The sequence below is a fragment of the Kogia breviceps genome, chromosome 1 (genome assembly GCF_026419965.1).
Source record: "Kogia breviceps isolate mKogBre1 chromosome 1, mKogBre1 haplotype 1, whole genome shotgun sequence".
Classification (NCBI taxonomy): domain Eukaryota; kingdom Metazoa; phylum Chordata; class Mammalia; order Artiodactyla; family Physeteridae; genus Kogia; species Kogia breviceps.
The window spans coordinates 61,593,488-61,618,503 of record NC_081310.1 but is presented as its reverse complement, the minus strand read 5'-3'; the positions used below and the strand labels follow the sequence as shown (position 1 = coordinate 61,618,503).

Below are 25,016 nucleotides of genomic sequence, written 5' to 3'. Positions count from 1 at the left end.
GAGGCCTGAAGAGGGGGAGCAACTCCTCCCGAGGTCACAGAGCTGAGAACAGACTCGGGTCTGCGTGCGCTTGTCACTACTTGTCAAACTGACTGCCCCTCAGGACTCACTTTCTCCATCTATGAAGAGGGAGAGGAGGATGTTTCCTGCAGATGGCTTCTGGGAAATGGTTTCTCAGGGAACTGGGAAGCAAAGCAGCCCTCCTGTCATGCACACATAGGGACATGGGGACGGCCTGGTGTCAGCCCCGGGGCAGCGGTGGGGAGCAAGAGCTCCTATGGCTTGCCAGGGCCCACCCTGCGTGGACCAGTACGGGATGCCCTCCCACACCACAGACCCACGTGTCCCCACCACGAGCCCACCCGTGCACACACCCCCCGTGTCCTCCGCGTCCCCACTCAGTGAGCACACCTCGGCATCCCATAGCTGCATCTCCGTAAGTCCTGTCAGGACACTGGCGGATGGCTGCAGTGCTGCAGGTCAGGCCACCAAACCCTTCCTGACAGGGGCACTGCCCTGTGAACTGTGCGGGGAGAGACCGGTCAGGGAGCAGAACTCCCCAGTGCACCCCAAAGCAAGGGCTCCCACGAGGACACAAGCTCTGCAGTCAAAGCCCAGGACGGCCCTGCAGAAGGTGTACGAGTGTGGCATTGCCAAAGGCTGAGAGCCACGGGCGGAGGGACATTTGGTGGCCTCCCCAGGGGAAGGCGGACAGAAGAAGCAGCCCAGTCTGACTTTGGAAAGACCCAGAAGGGCAGTGCGGAGGGGAGACAGAGGCTGGTGGGCGGGAGCCCTCCCTTGCTGAGGGGCCCAGGGGCCACCCCGCCATGTACCTGGTTGCACTGGGGGCTGAGGGAGTTGTGCAGGTCGCAGGCACATGGCTCGCAGCCCCGGCCGCTGGCCAGCTTCCAGTGGTAGCGAGCGCACTGGTCACATTTGGGGCCCACCACGTGGGGCAGACACAGGCAGCGTCCACTCTCCTCATCACACGGCATGTCCCGCCGGGCACCCAGGACGCTGCAGTCACAGCCTGCACGGGAGGGAGGGCTGCTGAGCTCCGGGGCCGGGCCACCAAAATCTTACCCCCAGAGGACGTGCATCAGGGAGGGGCACAGCCTGGGAAAAGAACGAGGCAGGGCCGTTCCCTCCAGATAACTGGCTGGCTCATAAGGCCACCGCACTTTCCCACCAATCCCCGCACCTGGCTGCTTGGCCACCTACCTGCCCTCCCTCGGGAGGACTCTGTCCCACCTTCCACCTCAGGCCTGTGCTGTCACCTGCTGGAAGCCAGTGGCAAAGCACCCGACACGCAGCTCAGTGGGCAGGACCGGTCACAGATCTGGTGGCCCCAGGCCTCCTGCCCCACGCCACGGCAGGCTGGGCCCCTTACTCACGGTGGCAGCCCTGCGGGTTGGCATAGGTGAGTCCTGTAAATCCCGGCTTGCACAGGTCACAGCGTTCCCCCTGCACTTGTTCCTTGCACACACACTGCCCGGTCACTGGGTCACAGGGAGCTCCTGGCACTGCCCCATCTGGATCACACTCGCAGGCTGAGAGACGAAGGCAGCCACGGCCGGAGGGACAAAGGAGAAAAGCAGAGAGCACATTCTAGACTCCAGGCTTCCTGGTTCAAATCCTTGTTCCACCACTTCCTGACTTACAACCTTCCCACCTTAGTTGAGTTATTTAATCCCTCTGTGCCTCAGCTTTCTCGCCTATAAAATGGGGGTAATTATACAACACTCATAGGCTTCTTATGAGGAATCAATGAGTAAGTGTAAAGCATGTGGAACAGTGCTTGGCACACGTTAAGTACTATAAAAGTTTTGGTTGGCATTATTTACTGAACAGCTACTCTGTGGCCAGCACAGAGCTGGGCACTCTTGCCTGTCACCTTATGTAATCCTCACGATAACCCTGAGAGGTGAGGATGCTTATCCCTATTGTACAGATGAGGAAACTGAGGCTCAGAGATGTTCAAAGAACATACGCAAGGTCACACAGCAAGCAAGTGCTGGAAACAGAAGTCAAACTCAAGACTTTCTCACTCGTTCCATAAATAAATAATATCAACAGGAAGTGAACCAACTTTCTCCCACCCCAAAACCCAAGCCCCTTTCATGGCTTTCAAAACAAAGACTCTTCCTTCACCTAGAAAGTCTTACCTGATGAACCCCACCCGGATCGGAGTGCTTCTGTCTCTTTGCTCTCTCCCATATGAACTCACTGGCCCTTGTGATGTGTTAAGTCACTCTTGGGTGACTTACACGTTCATTTAATAAACATTCCTGGAGCATCAATTATTTGCCTGTCGTTGTGCTAGGGCCCAAGGATACTAGAATAACCCCTGCCATGGAGGGGTCCTTAATGTTGGAGGAAGCAGAAAAATAAAGAGCAAACCACACTGACTTGCTTAGAAGGGCACAGCTAAGTTAAAAACAATCGCCCACAAGTCCTGACACACAAGCAAGTCTTCACGCTTCCTGAGGGCCTGTATGTCCTTAGGGACAGGTGCTCTGTTGAGCCCAGAACAGATGGGGATTAACAGACAGATGATGCCTTGGGTCCCTGGAGCCCCTACTCACGGATGCATGTCTCCTGAACGGGAGCACCGGGGCGCCGGTTCCGGAAATAGTGCAACTGACACCGCTCACAGTTCTTGCCCTCAGTGTGGTGCTGGCAGTTGTCACACACACCTCCATGTGCCCCCTGGCTGGCGGCAAACACGGCCGGGTCGAAGTGACATGTCTCAGAGTGTCCGTTGCAGTCACACCCTGCAAAAGGAGATTACTAGGGCTGACATTTGACCAGCATCGTTGCCAGGTACAAAGCACGTTCCACACTCACTCACTGGCATCTCCAGCAACTCTGCAAGATGCTCGGGTCTGGCAAACAGGGAAACTGAGGCCCAGGGAGGCTTTCGTAATTTATTTCAGGTTATATAACCAATAAGAAAGGAAAATAGAGAACTCAGACCTCTTGACGGCCAGCGTGGGGACTAACCCAAGAATAATACCCATGTTGAGCCAAAGAGAGAGCCCTTTGAATGGTCCCATGCCAACCCTCCCCCACTGCCACCTGCTGGGTCACTGCTCTTCTCTGGGCTGGGGATCTTTGTTGCCCTCATTAATGCAGGGAAGGGCCCTGCCTCTAGGAATCTAATTCCATGGATTTCAACTCTGGATGCACATCTGAAGTAGAAAGAATGACAACAGGAAACCACGTATGTCCTACACTGGATAGGCCAGAAGTAGGAGGACCTGTGGTTAGCACGAAAGGCACGTGGCATCAGAAGCATGGACCAAATCATGGTCCCTCCAGGCCTGGCTGAGGAGAAGGGCCAGGAGCTGTGGGAAGATGCAACTCAAATACTTTCTCAAATACCCTCTCCTTCCCCAAAGAGCAAGGAGAGCTTACATTACAGAATGCAATTAGGTTTAGATTTAAATAATAAAGACTAGATTCTCCTTGTGTCTCCAATGGGCCAGCACCCCAACCAGCTGCTGCAGGGGAGGTGGGTGATCCCAGGCTCATACTTTGGCATTCATGGGGGTCCTGGTCATCTGCGGGTTTCCAGGGCCTGTTGTTGTAGAAGGGTGCACAGTGTTCACAGTTGGGGCCGGCGGTGTTGTGCTGGCAGACGCAGACCTCATGGACCTAGGAGAGGGGCCATAGGTTACCATGAATAATTATCACAGGAGCATCCCAGAGACAGACTTGCCCTCTCCGCTCTGTCCACAGGGTCCAGCTCAGACCCCAGCTCCTCCAGCCTTCACTCAGCTCCTATGACACTCCCAGATGCCGGCGTGTGTGTGTGTGTGTGTGTGTGTGTGTGTGTGTGTGTGCGCGTGCATGCACACCTGCACTGCTCCTCCATTTAGGTTTTTAAAAGCTCAGCCCTTGCATTTGGCCACCCCCACGCTGCCCAGTCCAAAGTAGCACCTGTAAAGTGCTTAGAAAGCCTTGTAAACTGTGATTCTAGAAGCTTGTGGGCCCTCTGGAGATTTATATTCCAACAATCTATGACTGCAGTTGTTTGGCTAATGAGACTGCAATGATGAATTGTTACTAGACTCATTAAGGTATAAAAATAGAATAGCAATTGCATGCTAATTGTCTTCCATATTAAGCTCACCACCTGCAGGCTGGCATCTAGGACTTGTATTGTGTTTGCTCCATCCTCATCCCCTACTCACTCCTAACAGAACAGCTGAGCTGCTCCCAGGACAAGCCCTACTTTCCCCCACCTTTTGGCCTGTACTGATGTTTTTCTTCCTGACTAGAAGTCCCCTCACTCTCTATTCACCGGCAAAATCCTGCCAGTTAGAATGGCATGTCCTTCACCAGGCTTGCCTTGTCTCTCTAATTCCATGGATTTCAACTCTGGATGCACTTCAGAATTATCTGGGGAGCTTTTTAAAAAATACCAATGCTCAGGCCCAATTCAATCCAATCTCAGGGACGAGGCCCAGGCATCGGTACTTTATAAAGTGATTGGTGATTCCATTGTGCAGCCAGATTTGAGAACCGCCGGGGCTGGGCAGGCCGTTGCCCTCCTCTACCTCCTCATATGCTGGCAATCCTGCTCAGCCTGTGCTCTGGTCTTTTGTTGACGGACCCTAATGGATGACACATCTCTGGCACTGGTCTCCCTCTGCATTTCTCTGTAGCCTGGGGCAAGCGCTGGCCCAGAAGTGCAAAGGATAAAGCCACCCGATGCTCATGTCACCTGTATTTCTCTCAAGGGTCACTTTACATGATTTCATCGTGCACCTCTATCACTGGGGCAAAAAAGAAGAACTGAAACCCCAGAAAAGTGCAATGACAGCTCCCTGTTTCTTGGTCCTAGGCTCTCTCTCCTCTACTGATGGTTCTCAAGTTTGGTTTCACAGCAAAATCCCCTGGGTTGCTTGATAAGCTGGAGTTTCTCTCTTCCATGCCTGACGCATCTGACTCAACTGCTCTGGGGTGGACTTAGCATCTGTGTTAGACTCTGTTCTCTCACCCTGCACCATATCTCACCTCTACATGAGACTTTACCTTCCCCAAACCAGTGGCTCTATGGCAGGACATCAGAACCACCCTGGCGGGATGTTAGAATCACCCGGGGCTTCAAATAACAATAACAAAATCAGAGTGTATGAAGGTGTGGGTCTGGGCGATGTTTTTTAGCACCCCAGGAAATTACAATGTGCAGCCAGTGCTGAAAATCAATGCCTTAAGCTCCCCCACCAACACCCATGCTTATACTTCTACTTATATGTATGCTTATACTTACATATACTTCTACATTACTGAATAAAAATCATTTCAAACCATAAAGCAGGTCCAAAGAAGTGCTGAAAAATCTGACCTTTGAAATGATAGTCATTTAGACTCATTTTCACCATTGCTAAAATATTAAGTACTCGAGTCTTAAATTTAGTGCCCTCCCTCCTTTATAGAAGCCCCAAAGACATCAGTCTGCCCGGGTCTTGCCCCTCCCCTCTCCTTTCCCCCTCCCTGGGCTGTCACCTGCACAGTGGTGGAGGGGCCGGCAGGGGCTCTGGAATTGGGGGCACAGCGGTCAGCATGGCCGTGACAGAAACAGCTCCCCTGCAGACGCAGCTGGGAAACAGCATAGTAGGCGCTGGGAGGGTAATAGCCCCTCTGAGGCACAGGGGCCAGCCTGGTGAAGTTGATTCTCAAGTTTGTGATCTTCCCCAGCTCTGAGGGGGACAAACAACAAGGAGGGAGGGGGTAGAGATGGGAGAATAAAGAACGGGAAGTTAGAGGCAAATGGAGACTCCTACGGCAGGATGCTAAGGAAAGGAATTCTGGTCACACCATTCCATCTTCCTCAACCTTCCCACGACAGAAAAGACCCACTCCACCCTGGCTTAGGCCTTTTGAGTCTCTGGGGCCACCACAATACCCCTATGGGCTGAGCAGGGCAAGTGTTCAATCCAACCATGTTGACAGAGGTAGGAAAGACTAGGAAATGTCCATGATCTGGCTGCAACCATGTTTTGTTCCCCATCCACAGTCCCACAGGCTAGAGGAGTAGCCACACTGACCTTGAATTTTTTGACTTTGAGTTGCTGGGATCCCAGAGGCTAAATTCATAACGTTAAGTTGGACCTGCAGAGAGAGGGGAATGGAAGACCTGAGGAAGAGGTGAACCATGGCCCAAGCCCAGAGGTCCTCCTTTCCATTCAATGCCCTGACCTTCTCATACTAAGGTCTTTCTTACCTGGAGCCCGAGATGATCATGGATGTGAGGTCTGCCAATCACTCTGGGGGAGGGAGATGACCACTGGGCCTTAGATGAGTGTGTGTGTGTGTGTGTGTGTGTGTGTGTATGTACAACCTCTCCTCTCCAGTTGAAAATATAGCTGTCCCAAGAATTTCCTGATTTCCTTGGGTCAGAAGTTACAGTAAGATATATAATAGACATATGAGGGTTTAGGGGATACTAATTTTCCAAAGACCCAGGATGAGTGAGAGGGTCCAGAGCCAAGGATGCATGGACGTGCTGACCACCACACTCTAGACAACCCCAATTTCAACTATGCTGTTCTTACTTGATTAAAAAAAAATAACACTCATTGGATGTGACTTCAGCTGCATATCCCAGGAAGAGTTTTCGCATCAACCTTCCACAAATCAGGGACAAGTTCCATGTTCTGACGTGTGGTCTGGGGCATGTGGTTACGTGGATCTAGATACGGCAATAACCAAGGAGGAGTCGTTGCAGGGAAGGAAAGAGACACACTGCCTACAGGAAAGGCACTCCGAGAAACTCTGAGGGCTCCCCTGAGCCTCCTCAGCCAGAGAAAGGAGACAAAATACAGCCCCCGTGGGTGGGAGCGAGGGAGCAGTGATAAAGAAATGAAAGGATTTGACCCCAGGTGGGAGGATTCAAGGAGAGAGTGGGGTTGGGTTATGCAATACACTCAGTGCGTTTCTGAAATATCCTTCCTGGACAGCAAAGAGGATGTGCAGCAAAGACGTGCCCAGAGGGATCGCTATCGGGGAGCTCAGGAAAGACAGCAAGGCTCACTGCCTGGGGAAGGGGGTGGTTCTCATAGATTCTCCAAAGCCTGGTGACCATGTGAGCGATGAAATGGGAGAGACCTCTCCCCGTGCCTGCATTTTCAGGGTCCCCTCTGCCTACCTTGGCCCCATCCAGGCGCCCGTTAGGCCTCTGGGGCAGAGGCTGGCACCGAGCATCCTGCCAGCTCTGAGGCTGGCCCTGGCGGACCCGGGGGAAGGCAGACGTGCAGTCGGCAGCTAGGTATTGGTACACCTGCCAGGTCTTGCCGAAGTCCGAGGAGCGCTCGATCAGCATGCCAGCAGGCGTGGGCCCCTGCAGAGACACACACAGGGTTGGGGCCTGAGTGACCCCGCAGTGGGGGCGCGATCACAGAAAGAGGCTATTAAAGAGGTGCTGGTGCCCCCTGAGAACCACATTGAGGAGGGAGAAAGGGGGCTGCATGGGACAAGTGGGCTCAGGGGTACCCGGGTCCAATTCTCCTGACAAACCACCGGTCCCAGCGGGTTTTCCCCAGGGGAGCCGTGGAAAGTGATAGAAGGCAGATCTGCGTTCCAGAAGGCATGATCCCTAGTTCAGCCCACCACGCAGGGGGCCAGGCCAGAAAATTCTCCCACAGTCAACCATTCTTTATCACCTCTAGCTCCCATTTCTGTCCCTCCTCTTTTTCCTCGCATGGCCATGACCATAGTTCAGTTCCCAGGTGCACTGAGCCTGGCTTCATGCAACAGCCTGGAACTCAAGCCCAGCCTTTGTCCAGGCTCTCCAAGCCACTCTCCCCACTTCACCTACAGGTTTATCTGATCACGTCACTCCCTGCATGAGACCCTGCCATGGGTCTGCGTTGGCCTAAAGATAAAATGCAAGCCCCTTAGCATGACATACTGTCATGTCCCTACTTCTTCTCTCAGTGATTTCATCCATTTCTCATGGCTTTAAATGTTGTCTTTATGCTGACAGTCCCAGCTTGGAACATTTCCTTGGGTTCATAAGCCAACCTCCACACAGAGAGAACTTTCTTTCTAAAATGTAAAGTGAGCCATGACTCCCCTCTGCTAAAAACCTTCCAGTGGCTTTCCACTATTTTTTTCCCAGCTTTATTGAGATATTATGAACATATCACACATGTAAGTTTAAGTGGTATCAAATGTGATGACTTGATACACATATATATTACAAAATGATTACTACCATAAGGTTAGCTAACACTTCTATCCACTTACATAATGACCTTTTTGTGTGTCATTTAACAGCTTTCAGGTGTCTAGTACAGTATTATTAATTATAGTCACCACGCCATACATTAGATCTGTAGAACTTATTCATCTTATAAACCTGGAAGTTTATATCCTTTGATCAACATCCACCCATTTCCCCCACCCTCCAGCCCCTGGCAACCACCATCCTTTTCTCTATGTTGATGAGTTCAGCTTTTTAAGATTGTGTATATAAGTGAAGACATGCAGTATTTGTCTTTCTGTCTGTCTCATTTCACTTAGCAGAATGCCCTCAAAGTCCATTCATGTTGTCCCAAGAGGCAGGATTTCCTTCTTTTTTCATGGCTGAATATTCCTCTGTGTGTGTGTGTGTGTGTGTGTATGACATCTTCTTTATCCATTCATCCACTGATTGACACTTACATTGTTTTCATATCTTGGCTATTGTGAATAACACTGCAATGAACATGGGAGTTACAGATATCTCTTTGAAAAAGTGACTCCATTTCCTTCCAATACATACCCAGAAGTAGGATTGCTGGATCATACGGTAGATTTATTTTTTTAACTTTCTGAGGAAACTTCATACTGTTTTCCATAGTGGCTGCACCAATTTACATTCCCTCTAATGGTGCACAAGTGTTCTCTTTTCTCCACACCCTCACCAACACTTATCTCTTAACTATTTTTCTTTGGCCGCACCACGGGACTTGCAGGATGATCCCTAACCAGGGACTGAAACCAGGCCACAGCAGTGAAAGCCCAGAAGCCTAACCACTAGGCTACCAGGGAATTCCTTATCTTTTTAATGATGGCTATTCTGACAGGTATGAAATGACATCTCATTGTGGTTTTGATTTGCATTTCCCTGATGGTTAATGATGTTGAGTGTCTGTCCATGTACTGTTGGTCCTATGTATGTCTTCTTTGGAGAATTACCTATTCAAGTCCTCTGCCCACTATTTTTTTTAAATAGATCTTTACTGGAGTATAATTGCTTCACAATACTGTGTTAGTTTCTGTTGTACACCAAAGTGAATCAGCCATATATATACATATGTCCCCATATCCCCTCCCTCTTGAACCTCCCTCCCATCCTCCCTAACCTACCCCTCTAGGTCATCGCAAAGCACCAAGCTGATCTCCTTGTGCTATTCTGCTGCTTCCCACTAGCTAACTGTGTTACATTCGGTAGTGTATATATGTCGATGCTATATGTGCCACATCTTGTTTATCCATTCATTTATCTATGGACACTTAGGTTGCTTCCATGTCCTGGCTATTGTAAATAGTGCTGCAGTGAACATTGTGGTACATGTCTCTTTTGGAATTATGGTTTTTTCAGGGTATATGCCCAGTAGTGAGATTGCTGGGTTGTATGGTAGTTCTATTTTTAGTTTTCTAAGGAACCTCCATACTGTTTTCCATAGTGGCTGTATCAATTTACATTCCCACCAACAGTGCAGGAGGGTTCCCTTTTCACTACACCCTTTGCAGCATTTATTGTTTCTAGATTTTTTGATAATGGCCTTTCTGACCAGCATGAGGTGATACCTCATTGTAGTTTTGATTTGCATTTCTCTAATGATTAGTGATGTTGAGCATCCTTTCATGTGTTTGTTGGCAATCTGTATATCTTCTTTGGAGAAATGTCTTTTTAGGTCTTCCACCCATTTTTTAATTGGATTGTTTATTTTTTTGACATTGAGCTCCATGAGCTGTTTATATATTTTTGGAGATTAATTATTTGTCTGTGGTTTCATTTGCAAATATTTTCTCCCATTCTGAGGGTTGTCTTTTTGTCCTGTTTATGGTCTCCTTTGCTGTGCAAAAGCTTTGAAGTTTAATTAAGTCCTATTTATTGATTTTGTTTTTATTTCCATTACTCTAGGAGGTGGGTCAAAAAAGATCTTGCTGTAGTTTTTGTCAGAGTGTTTTTCCTATGTTTTCCTCTAAGAGTTTTATAGTGTCTGGTCTTACATTTAAGTCTTTAATCCGTTTGAAGTTTATTTTTGTGTATGGTGTTAGGGAGTGTTCTAATTTCATTCTTTTACATATAGGTGCCCAGTTTTCCCAGCACCACTTATTGAAGAGGCTGTCTTTTCTCTATTGTATGTTCTTGCCTCCTTTGTCATAAATTAGGTGACTATATGTACACCGGTTTATCTCTGGGCATTCCATCCTGTACCATTGATCTATATTTCTGTTTTTGTGCCAGTACCATACTGTCTTGATTACTGTAGCTTTGTGGTATAGTTTGAAGTCAGGGAGCCTGATTCCTCCAACTCCGTTTTTCTTTCTCAAGATTGCTTTGGCTATTAGGGGTCTTTTGTGTTTCCATATGAACTGTAAGATTTTTTGCTCTAATTCTGTGAAAAATGCCATTGGTAGTTTGATAGAGATTGCACTGAATCTGTAGATTGCTTTGAGTAGTACAGTCATTTTCACAATATTGATTCTTCCAATCCAAGAACATGGTATATTTCTCCATCTGTTTGTGTCATCTTTGATTTCTTTCATCAGTGTTTTATAGATTTCTGAGTACAAAGTCTTTCACCTCCTTAGGCAGGTTTATTCCTAGGTATTTTATTCCTTTTGTTACAATGGTAAATGGGAGTATTTCTTCAATAGATGCAGAAAAAGCTTTTGACAAAATTCAACACCCATTTATGATAAAAACTCTACAGAAAATGGGCATAGAGGGAAACTACCTCAACATAATAAAGGCCATATATGACAAACCCACTGCAAGCATCATACTCAATGGTGACAAGCTGAAAGCATTTCCTCTAAGATCAGGAACAAGACAAGGATGTCCACTCTCACAACTCTTACTCAACATAGTTTTGGAAGTCTTAGCCACAACAATCAGAGAAGAAAAAGAAATAAAAGGAATACAAATTGGAAAAGAAGAAGTAAAACTGTCATTGTTTGCAGATGACATGATACTATATGTAGATAATCTTAAAGATGCTACCAGAAAACTACTAGAACTAATCAATGAATTTGGTAAGGTTGCAGGATACAAAATTTCTGTCCACTATTCTTGAATAAATCTGAACTCCTGACCATGGCTGAAGAGGCCATGCTCTTGGGCCCTGCTCTCTCACCCCGTCTCATGCCACTGTGCACCTCCATCTCCTCAAACCCTCAGTCATGTTCCCTCTTCAGAGCCTTTGTTCATGTTGTTTCTTCTGCTTGGACTGCTCCTCCCGCTTGTGGGTTCCTTCACATCTTTTGTTCTCAGCTTAAATGTCACTTCCTCACAGAGATCTTTTTAGACCTATCTAACGTGCATTCTTCTGCCCACACTCTGCCCACCCCACCCCATCATTTCCTATTCCAGGATCTCATTTGTTTCCTTCGTAAATGTCACACAGCTTCCAATTATTTATTTGTTGGTTTCCTGCTTTTTATTTTCCTCCTACCAGACCAGGGTTTCCCAAACTTGACACTGTTAATATTTGGAGGTGAATAATTCCTTGCCATGGGGTCAGTCCTTGTCACTTTAGGATGCTTAGCAGCATCGCTGACCTCTTCTCACTAGATGTCAATAGCATACTGACAGTTGTGACAAACAAAAATTTGTCTATAAACTGCCAAATATCCCCTGCTTGAGAACCACTACAGTAAACCATTTAACCCCTTGTCTATCTGGTTTTTTTTTTTCTTGGCCACACTGCATGGCTTGTGGGATCTTAGTTCCCCAACCAGGGATTGAACATGTGCCCTCTGAAGTGGTGCAGCAGAAGCACAGAGTCCTAACCATTGGACCACCATGGAATTCCCCCACCTTGTCTATCTTATTCACAGTGTACCCCCAGCATCTAGCATATAGTAGGAAGTTAGTACATCTGTTGAATGAATAGATGAATCTTTCACCTACTTTCCTCCTTCCCCATTTACATCTGTAAACTCATCTCTCATCAGTTTGTAGCCTTCCACATCCCTACCTCTCACTACCGTATACACATTTGCCCCACCAGACCCTACGTGCTTTCCTTTGTCCCCTCCCCCCAATTATATACCTTCTTGCCTCTTGCCTCCTGGCCTTTGCACTTTGCTGCTCTCTTTGCCTGGAATGAACTTACCCTTCACCTGGATATTACTGGCCTAGGAAGTTTCATCTTCCCCTGGGTGTATTCTCTGATCCACTCCCACAAAGACAAATCAAGCTGGATGTCCCCTTCCTGGGCTCCCAAATACCTCTTCTTACCAACATCAGAGCACACATCCCACTGTCTTGCTACTGGTTCTTTGTCTTCCCTACGTATACCAAAGCAACTTGAGGATCGTGGTCTAGTTTTAGTCATCTTTTTTTAACAGCATATAATCAGTGTTCAATATGTGTGTAGCAAGAATGGACAAATAAATGAATGGGTGAGTGATAACAAAGCAATGAGACTACCAGTATCCCTCCAAATGAATATTTCCCTTAGAAGTTGTCACTGTTAGAGACTGGGCATTTGTTCAAATGACACTAGAATGTCTCAAAATACTTTTGACCTATTCTTGAGGCAATGTTCTTAGAGTAACTTCCTCAGTCACATAGGATATTAGGAAAAGGAAAAGGAAAAAAAAAAAAAAAGACCTGTCAGTAATGAATGAAAATGTTCCCTCCAAAAGGCATATCTCCAAAGGCTAGTCTAAAAGCAGAGTCTGAGAAGTAATAGCACTGAATGAGCAGATTTCTCCAAAAGCACATCTTACATGTGGATGGGCCAGTCCTTGGCTGTTTGTTAAACTCAATCTCATCAGCAAAGTTATTAAAACAGAGTATACCAAGAAAACACAACTGTATACTAAGTGGCCAGGCTTTGTACAATTGGTCTTGGCAGAGCTGAATAAATTAGATGGGCTAAGCGTGGGGGATGCAAAGAGGGAGAGGATATATAAGCACTACACAGCCAAGACAGGGAATGTGGAGGCGCCACTGTTCTCCCGGAAGTGGTACCTCTGCTGTCACCATGATACAGGCTCAGGGTAAGTGTCACCCCAGTCTGGGGAAGGGAGGCCCACCCAGCATGTGGTACCATCACCTCCAGCCTGAGGAGACAAGGACCCTGTGCTCCCCATGAGTCCGCACCCACATGGCCCAGAGTCCCCCTCTCCTAACCACTGCCATGCCCAGGAAGCACACCTTAAAATCCATCATGAGGTCTTGAAGCTGGAATTTCCTGTCTAGGTCCAGCTGCAGAGAGACAGGGCTCACATCTGGAAAGACAAAACGTAGAAACTTTAGAGCAGAGGATTTCTACCTTCCCAGGATCTAGGAAATCAGAAGCTCTCTAAACTTGATTTTCCAATTTCCCTCTCAGAGAAGAGTGGTACCAGTATGTTTCTACTTACTATCACCGATTCAAGATCCTATCTCTTCTTGGCCAAATTTCCTTCCCACCATCACTTGATGCCCCTAAAACCTTAAAGAGTTTCAAATCCTCTGTTCAACACAAATCTGTTCCCAAAGCTCAGTTCCTTCAGCAAGCCCAGTGTGACTAAGTAGAATGAAATTAAGGCATTTCTCTCTCTTCCAACCCTTTCATTAACCTCCAATAAATTCTTCTACCTACAGCATCTGAAAGACCTCAAATACAAAGAGACAAGGTTCCGCTTGTCAACCACCCATGTCCCACTACCATAAGAAAGCCCTGGGAACCCCAGAGGGCTCCCGGGCACCCTCCCCATCCTGTGGGAGCCTCCACATGTTTGGGCCCCTGGAGGCTGTGGCAGGTCCTTACCGTTCTGTGACTGCCACCAGCGCATGGGGCCCGAGGATGAGACCACATTCTCCACTCGGTGACCGTTGTAATTGTGAGGCAACCTGGAGTCACACTTGCAGCATTTCATCTGCCACTGTGGGACAAGGAGATGCCAGAGACTCAGAGGTGGGGCCAGTGAGAATTCTCCCCTTGTATCCTGAGAGCCCAGAACATTCTCTCCATGGAAATGCTACCCTTGGGGATCCATTGATTTCATTAATACACTTGGAAGGATCAACCTCTCAAAACAAGGCTACTGTTCATCTTTTCACTTACGTCCCCCCCCCAACACATAGCTAAGTAAATAGTAAATAGAGGTTGTGATTGGGAAAGTGGTATGAGGTGGTAGAGAAAAAATAATTTTTGTATGTGACATTGCCCCAAAGAGAAATTTGAAAAGGGTGCTAAGAGCAAAAAGAAGAAAGAAAGAGAAGCTCACATTAATTTAACATCTGCTATGTGCTATGTGTAGGCTAGAGAGTTTTTATAGCTCATCTCACTTAATTCTGGCAGCCTGGAGAAAGTCAAGTTTCTAAGGATTAGGAAGAGGGGACAGGAAAAAAGAACAAGGGAATTTGGGGTTCCAGTCCTAGCTCTCCTCTGTAAATTGAGTGGAGATTTAAGTAGAGTCATTCAATAATTCAACAAATATTTATTGAGTACATACTACATGCTGGACCCTGCTCTGAGTTGAGTTATAATAGTGAACAAAACAAAGACCCAGCCATCAGGAAGCCAACATTCTAGTAATATTAGATGACCTCAAAGGCCTTCCAACACTGACATCAGGGACTTGAGGATCTTTCCCAGGTTTGGCATCCCCTACCCACAGGAGAGAAGCCTAGGGTCTCCAAACAGATGGAGCTCTGTAGGTAGGTGTCCCAAGGCTAAGAAGGCATAGGGCAAAGGAAGTCTGCAGTCCTGGGGCTGAAGACAGAGGCTCTTCCCCATGAAGATCTGGGTCAAAGTGGGCAGCCAAGAAGGAAACAGCCTCACTGGGGAAGTCCCCCCGAAATCTCACCTTCCCTGGCCAGCCCATGCTCTGAAGGGAGACAAGAGACAAAACTGAACCCCATGGGCTCCAGAGCAGGGCAGAGATGACCAAGAAAAAGAATACAGCCAGAGAACATGGCCCTTGTTCTTTCAGTTTGTACATATGTGTGCAAATGTGTGTACACGTGTGCATGCGTGCACACCTCACAGAGACACCATGACCTTACCCCAGGTCCCTCATGCAACACACATCAAACCTATTTTCTCTGAGTAACCATGGTCCCAAACCTTGTGCCCAGGAAAAAGAACACTGTTCAGAGGGCTCCCAATTGAACCACATGTAAAATCAAGGCTTAGACGAGAACCTCCCTGACCTGTGAGTTCCTTTGGGTGGGGACCAGTGTACCTCCCCACACCTCCTTCCTCTGCTTTTCCCTAAGCCTCCACCCACCAGAACCAGGGGAAAGCTCAGGCAGCCTTCTCTGAGGCCTTCTAGCACCTGAACCTCTGCCCTGTCCAGGGAAGGCACTAAGCTAAGGAAGGCGACGTTCAGATCGAGTGTTGTCTGCTGAACTGGTGAAGTTGACAGCTCAGTCCCAGAGGGATTGAGTTAACACGCTGACTCTGTGCCTTGAGTTATAGAAACTCCTCACCCAACACCACTCTTCCCCCTGCACTGCTGACAAAGCCTGGAACAGTGGAGGATGCAGGAGGGGAGTCAGGAGTCCTGGCTCTGCGAGCCTCTGCTTCCAACCCCACTTTCCAGCTCTACCTCCAATCTGCAAAACAAGAGGATTGTCACCCTTCCTGGTACTTGGAGGTGTCCTCATCATGTCCCAAAGTGCTTTATTAAACAATAATTTTTGGTATGATACAAATGAACTTACTTACAAAACAGAAACAGACTCAGACATAGAAAACAAACTTATGGTTACCAGAGGGGAAGGAGGGGAAGGGATAAATTAGGAGTTTGGGATTAGCAACTACAAACTACTCTATATAAAATAGATAAACAACAAGGTCCTGCTGTACAGCAAAGGGAACTATAGTCAATCTCTTGTAATAAACTATAATGGAAAATAATATGAAAAAGAATTAAAAATGATTACAAAACATAAAAAACAATATTGGCGGGATGATCAATGCTCTTATAATGGCTGGCACATACACCTTATATAAAACAGCACCCACTGTCCATCGCTTGCCCTGCTACATTTTTCTTCATAGTACTATCTCCACTTGACATATTGTTCATTTACTGTCAATTTATTTGCTCACAATGTTTGTTTACTGTCTGCCTCCCCCCATTAGAATGTAGACCCCATGAGGGCAGAACTTACTTTCCTTTACGCTGTATCCCAGTGCTTAGCAAAGTGCCCAGCACTTAGTAGGCCCTCTATAAATACTTTATGAATGAATAGTAAATGCTCACTAAATGCTAGCATTTTCATTTACCTTATTACTAGACTCTCCCTTCCTGGGAGTTTAAAAGGCGGGGCGAGGGAGTGAGGAGGTGACAAACATCAGTATTAAGTGATTGGAGCACCTACCATGTGCCAGGTACTGTATCAGGAGTTTCAGTGCAACAACATATTTAAGCCTCACAACCACCCTATGTGGTAATATTATTCCCATTTCACATGTGAGAAAGCTGAGGCTCCAAGAGGCTATGTGACTTTCCTGTTGATTGATAGCCAGTGCCAGCACCAGAACCAGACAGGATCTCTCCCTACATCTTTCTCTTCTTCTCCTCCTCCCCTCCCATCCCCACCTCTTCCTTACTCCTCTCTTTCTCTCTCCCTCCCTCCTTCTCTGTCATCCTCTCGTTTCCATTAGGAAACCACCTGGGTGCACAGACATTGTGGGAAACACGGTAAAGGGTGACAATCTCTGTCTCACCCAAAGGGCTTGGTCTGACCCTGAGGCTGACCATTGCAGAGCCTCAGACAGAGAAAGCACTTTGGGAAGAAAGCTGGCTTGTCAGGCTAACCTAGTTCAGTTAACCCGGAGACTGCAGATGTGTCAGTAGCTAAAATAAATACCTGAGCACTTAAAATAATCCTATCTGGGCAAAAGACACCTCTTGCTGGAATCTGAGTCTCCTCCAGAATCCTATTTTGGTCCCTGGCAGCAAGCATGCCCTTATCCCCATTCTGGCCAGCCTCTCAGAGGTGAACTTTTCCACTCCCCATCCTCCATCTGCGCTCAGCACATGTCCTGCAGAGAGACAAGGGCCAGCTGCCTTCCGGCGACCTGTCACCAGAGACACCCCTGCTCTGTTGGGAACTGATCCCAGCCTGTTCCCTGGCCAAGAGAATGCCAGAAAAAGGCTCATTTTTTTTCCCTTGGACCATGGGACACAGGAGCTAGAACAGCTTAAACTGGGACTGGGGAAATATCGTTGATATTCCCAAATGATGCAATATTATGTACCATTAAAAAGACTGTTGAGAGAAAGATTTTCATTGCATGGGGGAAATGCTTACATTATAATGTTTTATGAAAAACAATATCATGTTCTCCGAAAAAAAGTTGGGCATAAGCTTGTATACATGTCATGATCACAAATATATATTCTTGAAGGAATAGAAAATATGTGGAAGCAAATACACCAATATATTAGGTTGAACCAAATGAAATGGCTGATATTCAGCCATCTTGACCAACAAAAATGGCAACTGCATACAGTTTAAACTAATATCTCTGGGAAATGGCATTACGGGTAACTTTTTTTCTTTTTTTTTTTTTTTAAATAATTTTAAACTTTGATGTCTTGGATATATATTAACTTTTATATTCAGGCATTATTGTAAAGCAAAACGAACTAAAAAGGCACAGGATACTCAGCATGGGCTTGTTACCCTGCCTCCACCTTTCCTTCACAGTCAGTCTGGGGTACCCCACGCCTTCTCCACCTGCCTTCCACGCGCACAGACAATGATGGAGGGATCAGATGGCCTCATGAGCTTAACATCTACGTGCCGCTTATCACAGTAACACAGCTAAAGGAGGGATTATCTCAATCCTCAGAAAACAGGCTAAGCCATAAGGCTTGGGACAGGTATTTTAAGTAGCTCTACTTGTCAATCAGCTAGAGGGATGGAGGCCTGAAATAGGGCGGCTTATGGCAGAAGCCCACATGAAGGCAAGCTGCCAATTTCTTCCCTCTCTTCTCTGGGCCTCTGTTTCCCTTCCTATTTTATTCTTGTATGTCTATAGGTAGTATGTATATAAGTGTGTGTGTGTGTGTGTGTGTGTGTGTGTGTGTGTGTGTGTTTCTCAACATGAGGTTCCTCCTTTCATATGTGTTACATTCCTCTGTCTCTCCCAGCTGCAGCTGTCTCTCTCTCTGGGGTCATTTGGCCAGCATCCCCCTGGCTGTGCTACTTCAGAGACACAGCATTATTATCAATTCAGCCTGTCAGGCTTCCAGCCAGTTTGGCTCCTGCTCCCCTCAGTCTGGAAAGACTGGGCCTTTTCCCTTATCCTGGAGCTTTCTAGAAGCTCAGCAGTCTGGCCGGAAGACAAACCCTCCCAGAGAGCTATTGGGGGGGGGGGGCAAAGGAGAGAGCAAGAGCCAGTGGGAGCCTCCTGAATCACAGTGGAGAGGGTGGAAAAAGGAAAGCAATGCAAATCAAAGCTCTATGCTTTTGTAGAACATGGAGCTAATTCTGAGGGAAAATAGGAAAACAGGCTCTGGTTATACGTGGTCCAACTCCCTCCCACAAGCAAGTCAGAGACTGCCTGTGTCTATCTAAGGAGCTGTAGTCAGGGTCATGGCTGCCAGCCAGGGCCAAAAGAAAACCAGCACCAAAAAAAAAAAAAAAAAAATGCAGCTGCCTACAAGGAAGGCATTCCCTCCACTTCACCTTCCTCATTGGTAAAATGCAGGGGTGGGGTGAGATAATGAAGTTCCTTCTTGCTTTAACATGCTATTACAATTCTCCCTCACTCCAGCTTATCTGCTCAGAGGTAAAAGACACTCCAAACAAGAATGCAAAAGGAACAAGAGAAAAATAAGACATTGGCCAAACACTGTACTAGAGAAACACTCTTCCCAGCAAAGTGGGCAGGGGAAGAGGGGACCCTCAGAACTTGGTCAGCAAGGCCTCCATTAGACCCCACTATGATCCACAAGCCTTACCATTTCTATGTCAATGGATATTGCCAGCAAATTTTAAAAATCAAGATCTGTGTGTTGCCAGGTGGGAGGAGGTCTCCAGTGCTAGGAGGCACTGTCATGAAGTAACATCTTGACCAAAGCCTTAACTCAACAGAACCCTTATGTCCATCTAAACTAAATTTAGATAGCTCAATTCTAAAGCTGATGACAGAGATGATGAATACCACACACCCCAAAATTACACTGCACCAGGCTCTGTCCTGAGCACTATACATACATTATCTCATTTTATGCTTCTAAAATCTCTGAGGTAGGTATATTATATTAAATGGTGGGATCCTCATTTGACAGATTAGGAAAGCAAGTCTTAGAGAAGCTAAGAAATGTGTCCACATCCACAGGGCTAGGAAGAGAAGAAGGAGGGATTCCTCTCCCAGGCTCTCTGCCTCCAAACCTTCTCATCATATTCTGCTTCAAGGGACACAGCGGTCACGTGGCAACCATGGGAAACTGCAGGAACTAGAGTTGGTTTTCAAGATGTTCCCTTTCTTCTCCCCTAGTAAGGGCAGCCTCAACCTCAGCCCAGACTTCTACAGAAACAGAATTATGCCCCTAGACCTTATTACAGAGAGTTGGTTTGCATTCCTGGACCTCTGAAAGCTCTACCGGTGACAATGATTCCTATAGCCCCTGAGAGCAAAGAAGCAAGGTAGGTCTGCAAGACACTACCCAGAGAGCTTCTAGGGACTTGACCCAAGGAGCAAGGGGGTGAGAAGCCAGGCCAGCAAAGTCGTGAGGCCACCCAGATTTGTGTCCAGGTTTCCATCTCACTTTTCCACTCTCTTCCCTCCTTTTAACCCCACAAGCCACAATCCCCAACACATAACAACCAGGACCCCAAAATCTCACATTTCACAACCCAAGTTTTGCTGCCCTCTGATCCAACTCTTTCTCTTAGTGTCCCTTTTCATTTTCTTCTATCCCCTCAAAACTTACTCATTCTGGGTCTTATTCTCTTAGGGCCTTTTGCAAAAGCCACAGCTAATTTTCTGATAAGCAAACCCTTCCTGAAATATAGATGATGATAGATTAACGAGATGCCTTTCCCATGCATTTTAAACAAAGAGCTCAATAATGCTTCATCCAAAAGAATAAATCCCTAATGGTAGGAGCTTTGAAAGTTTCATACATGCTAAGAACTTCTGGGAAATAGGAGAGCAGATATTTTGGTCAGAGACAGGCTCAAAGTCCTCTGTGAGCGGAGGACAAGGACCTCAGGATGGATATGAACACATCCTCACATCCTCACATCCTTTGCCTACACATTAGCCATGCTAAACGTCAAGAAAACAGATGACTTTCAAACACAGAAAGGCAGTGGTTGTCGGGGTGTATGCCTGTGGTTGTGAGTGTGCTTCTGTGCATGTGTGTGTGTGTGTGTGTGTGTGTGTGTGTGTGTGTGTGTGTGTGTGGAGGAGGGGACGTCAACTGGCTACTGCTCCTTAGCTTGTTTCCAACAGATAAAAATGACAGCTGTTCGGTTTACACAGCTAATTAACCTGAGGAATGCACTGTGTAAGACTGTTATTAAGGCAGCTGGGCAATTAAGTTTTCCCCCAGAAAGGGAGGGAGTGGGGGATAAATAAAGCATTTAAGAGAACAGACACAACATTGGAGAAGACATTGTCAGGAGCAAAAATCAGGGCTGGAAAACTTCCAGGCGAAACCCACTGGTTCCCAAGGAGCGTGCACCAGCCCAGAGATGACTGAAGGTCATGGCTCAGCCCCTGCCAGCACCCACCTGACAGAGACGATGGCCAACCCTCAGGGTCACATACAGCCCAGCTAGAAGTTGGCAGAGATGTTAGAGCTGAACAAACAAAAGCTGACTAACCCAACTCCTTCATTTCATGAATGGGGAAATGGTGGTCTAGACAGAAACCATGACCTTCTTGAGGTCACATTCCTATTCTAAGTGTCAGAGCCAGGACCAGACCTAGAGAGTCTTCACCCCCAGTCGGGTGATTTAATTAACCACGACCACTTCCAGATTTCCCAGCAGCCCACTGCAAATCAGATGGGCAGCGGTCGCCTTGGAAGCAGAAAGTGGGCTGGCCCAAGGGCAGTTTGATTTCAATAAGTATGCGAGTGTGTGTCCTGATCCAGGAAGAAGCGCTCAAGAGCATGATTCACAGATGCGGAGGCCCCTGCATGCAGACACAGGTCCCCGGGAGGTGGGGAGAGGGGGATGGGACATTTAGCATCTTCCAGACACCAGCCCAGTGGTCACTTGGCTCCTTCCTTCATACAGTCTGCACAACAACTGTTTGAAGTGAGTGCTGTCATTACTCCTATTTTTGAAATGAAGAACTAAGGCTCAGAGGAAGCACAGACGAGAATGAGGGTAGGGAGACATCACAGATATTTTCATCCATGCCTTGGGTTTTAGGGAAAAACGGTGCAGTGAGTTTACTAAGAGGTTACCTAGGAGCTGGAAAAGAGAGAACCAGGGGACAGGGTGGGACTGCAGCCTCGGGCCATTTTGATAAAGACCAGCCTAGGTTCAAGCCTGGACAGTTAACGGGTAGTCAAGGCAGGTAGGCCCAGAAGGGCAAAGCTGGGTTAGGGTGGGCGCACAAGGCAAAGCTGGCCGAGTCGTATGTCCATTGTAAAGGCTGCAATATGGACCCAAAACCCATAGAAGCCGGCCCTCAAGGCCAATAGGATTGAGCCAGTGAGACAAAATTAGGCAGAAGAGGTGACATGCTAACAGATTAAGATTAACCCACAAGAAAGGAGCCACACTCTGAGATCAGGAGCTGGGAGAGACAATTTCGGAACGGGAGGGAGTCTCCACTGCTCTGAGTTTCTTCAGGGTTGGCAGGGGAAGCAAGCAATGCTAAAATGCCCGAGAGTCCTAAATCCCTAATTGCACTTACATTCATGCCATACCAGTAGGCAGACAGGCAGCAGGTGCTGGGTGAATTTTACTGGCTCAGGGCTTACCATGTCACCACTGCGTGAAAATAGAACAGAGGCAGTAACCAGAGGCTATGACTTAAGGAAGGTATGTATATGGAGGTGGGAGCTGGTAGAGAGGGATGCAGGGGGATTGAAGGGGCAGGCCCTAGGAATGCAGCTCTGTACCATGCCACCTGCCCTTCCAGCTGGGGCTGGCCACTGCACCCCCATCTCTAACTACTCAGAAAACTCAATACCTATGTGTTTCCGTCAGAAGTTTGGGGGTCCCAGCACACACCCAAACTTTCCCAATAGCTCATGGGGATAATAAGAGCCACCTCATGGAGTATTGTGAAAATTAATTGAGATAATTTATATTAAACTCTTAGTATAGTGCCTGAGACATATATGTGCTTAATAAGTTATAGTTACTATATTATCATTTAATAATAAAATAAACTTAAAAACTGAAATTGGAACGCATCAGAGTTAAATCTGGATTCCTAATTTTCATCACACAGCTGCCCCTGCACCAAGTGAGGGTTCAGGGCACACCTGTACAGAGGGGTATCTGTGCCTTTAGCGTGTGTCTTCACTGCTGGCAACCAGTGACCTCTAGGTGGTTAGGTAGGGAAGGGAGAAGGAAAGAGAAATCAGAAAAGACAGAGAGGAGACAGGTCGGGGAGAGAAGTTGGCTCTCAGCAGGCAGCTCATTCCCAAAGAAAATTGGAGCAAAGAGCTACCCTAAAGATCATTTCTCTAACACTCATTCATGGAAGAGGAAAGCAAGACTTAGAGAGGGGTAATATTTTGCCCAAGATCGCACCACAAGTTAGTGGCAGACCTGGGGCTACACTGCACTAAAGATGCCCTATCCTTCACTCTTCCGAGAGGTTACATGGATTTATTTCCCCTTATAGAAAAAGGAAAAAAAAGAACCAATGTTTCTCAACTTTCACAGCACCAAAATAGCTGAGATTTATCCATCCCCATGGTTGCAAAAGTCTAGACTTCTCTTTTGCAAGCACCCAGTTTTTCCCTCAAGGGGCTGCTTAAGAGCAAGGGAAGCAGTTGGTTCACTGAGGCATTTGAGAGAAGCAGAGGGCAGGTCAGAATGAAGCCAAAATCCCAGCCTAGAGGGAAAGAGGCTGTCCAGACAGGGCCGCGGGCGAGGAACATCCCAACACAGGGGCCTATGATCTCTCCTTGCTTCCCATCCCAGAAGATGGATCAGCCCAAGAAAGGGAATCAGCAGAGGACTCCCTGAAAAGTTTAGACATGGCTCAGTGGCACAAGCTTGGAGGATGTGTGGGAAGGCAGCAACTAAAACCATTCTGTTGCCTGGAATGCTCAATAGTGCCAGGTCCCCTGATGCTTGTGGAGTAATCTGAGCTCACAGAGAGAACTCGCCTGCTGCTGTCCATCTTACCCAACACTGTCAAATGGGCTTTCCCACATCCAAGTGGGTGAGATGCAGAAACCACAGCCATCTCTGCTCAGCACCTCCAAAGCCACTATACAGTACCACCTATGATTAAAAAGTAGCCAAAGGAACACTGGGGACTGGAAGGGCACTGAGGCCAGAGACGGGATCAGATACCATCTCCATGGTCCTGAGGACAAGAACCACCCAGAAAGAGGAAACCACAGACAACCCAAGCCTCCTTCATGGCCATTAATCTCTCTCACTCCCTTTCTCTCTGTGTCTTTTTACCCCAAGAGATGCAGAGGCTCAAGGGAAAACCACTCCCTCCCTCTTCCCTTTGTCCAAACCTGTGTTTTGAGGGCAGAAAAATGGCCAAATGAGACAGGCAGCTGGGAAACAAGAAAACACTGAGTGATTTCCACCTTGGTAAACACAAGGAGCAAGGAAAGACCCCAACCTTGTTGAAGGGAAAAGGAAAGAAAACCAAAGTTCCTAACCAGAAAGGTCCAGAGGCAAAGTAGAAGAAAAATCACAATGGCTCTTTTTGAAAAAAAATCAGTTGCCTAAATAGGTGATGATAATTGATGTAGGTCAAAGAGTTCCAGTGCCTGGATTTGCTCAGCTCGTTTCCTTATCAGCTGAGCCACTGAACCTCCTTGCTAACCTCAAGTCACTTGTTTGTCTCACTGATCTGTGTCCTTTAACGGCAATTTGAATATTTCCCCAGGGGGAGGGATAAATTAGGAGGTTAGGATTAACAGATACACACTGCTATATATAAAACAGATAACCAACAAGGACCTACTATATAACACGAGGAACTATGTTCACTATCTTATAATAACCTATAATGGAAAAGAATATAACTCAATTACTTTGTTATACACCTGAAACTAATACAACATTGTAAGTCAACTATACTTCAAAAAAATTTCTTTTAATTAAAAAAAATTCGACAAAAAAAAATGTCTCCCACTTCTCCCAGAGTGGTGAAACATGTGGACCAAACATGCAGAGGCTGAGAGGTAAGCCACACGTGATGACTGCAAAACATAGAAGGATAAACTCCAGCCTATAATCATTTGGTAGCTCCAGCCATACCCTTTCCCCAACACTAGCCAAAGAGATGGCAGCAAGAGAGGGGCCATGGCACAGCTCATTTCCCCCTTCAACAAGAACACAAGCCTTGCACACACCCCAGGATCTGTGCTCCACCAGCCTTGACGCTGTCCACCAAAGATGGAGCCTTACACTCCACTCACCTAAAGGATCCCTATCTATCTGATTGCTTACTCCCGAGACTTGGAAAACTGTCCTGCCCAGGCCCAAGGCCTGAGAAAAACTCCAGCTTTATCAAGCAAAAGAGAGAAAGGAGCTATTCCGCTAGTTCTGAGTACATTTTCTCTTGCCCAACAAAGGTGAAAATTCCTTAGAGGCAGAGATCCGGTCTTATGCTTTTCTTGCACTCCCCACAGCGTGTGGATCTAAGTCGATACCAAGTCCA

The 25,016-nt window shown here is 47.1% G+C and overlaps 1 protein-coding gene across 8 annotated transcripts in view; it reads right to left on the bottom strand.

Annotated features, from left to right (window-relative positions):
* Nucleotides 1-25,016, bottom strand: part of LAMB3 (laminin subunit beta 3) — a 126,132-nt gene that overhangs the window by 12,497 nt on the left and 88,619 nt on the right. For all 8 annotated transcript variants that reach the window (XM_067032427.1, XM_067032420.1, XM_067032386.1 and 5 more), the window contains 10 exons: nucleotides 13,989-14,103; nucleotides 13,391-13,464; nucleotides 7,157-7,348; nucleotides 6,057-6,120; nucleotides 5,515-5,708; nucleotides 3,537-3,657; nucleotides 2,586-2,774; nucleotides 1,395-1,550; nucleotides 834-1,030; nucleotides 412-523 (listed from right to left, as the gene is read on the bottom strand). In XM_067032427.1, the coding sequence (XP_066888528.1) occupies nucleotides 412-523; nucleotides 834-1,030; nucleotides 1,395-1,550; nucleotides 2,586-2,774; nucleotides 3,537-3,657; nucleotides 5,515-5,708; nucleotides 6,057-6,120; nucleotides 7,157-7,348; nucleotides 13,391-13,464; nucleotides 13,989-14,103 (1,414 nt within the window). The remainder of the gene's footprint in view (nucleotides 1-411; nucleotides 524-833; nucleotides 1,031-1,394; nucleotides 1,551-2,585; nucleotides 2,775-3,536; nucleotides 3,658-5,514; nucleotides 5,709-6,056; nucleotides 6,121-7,156; nucleotides 7,349-13,390; nucleotides 13,465-13,988; nucleotides 14,104-25,016) is intronic.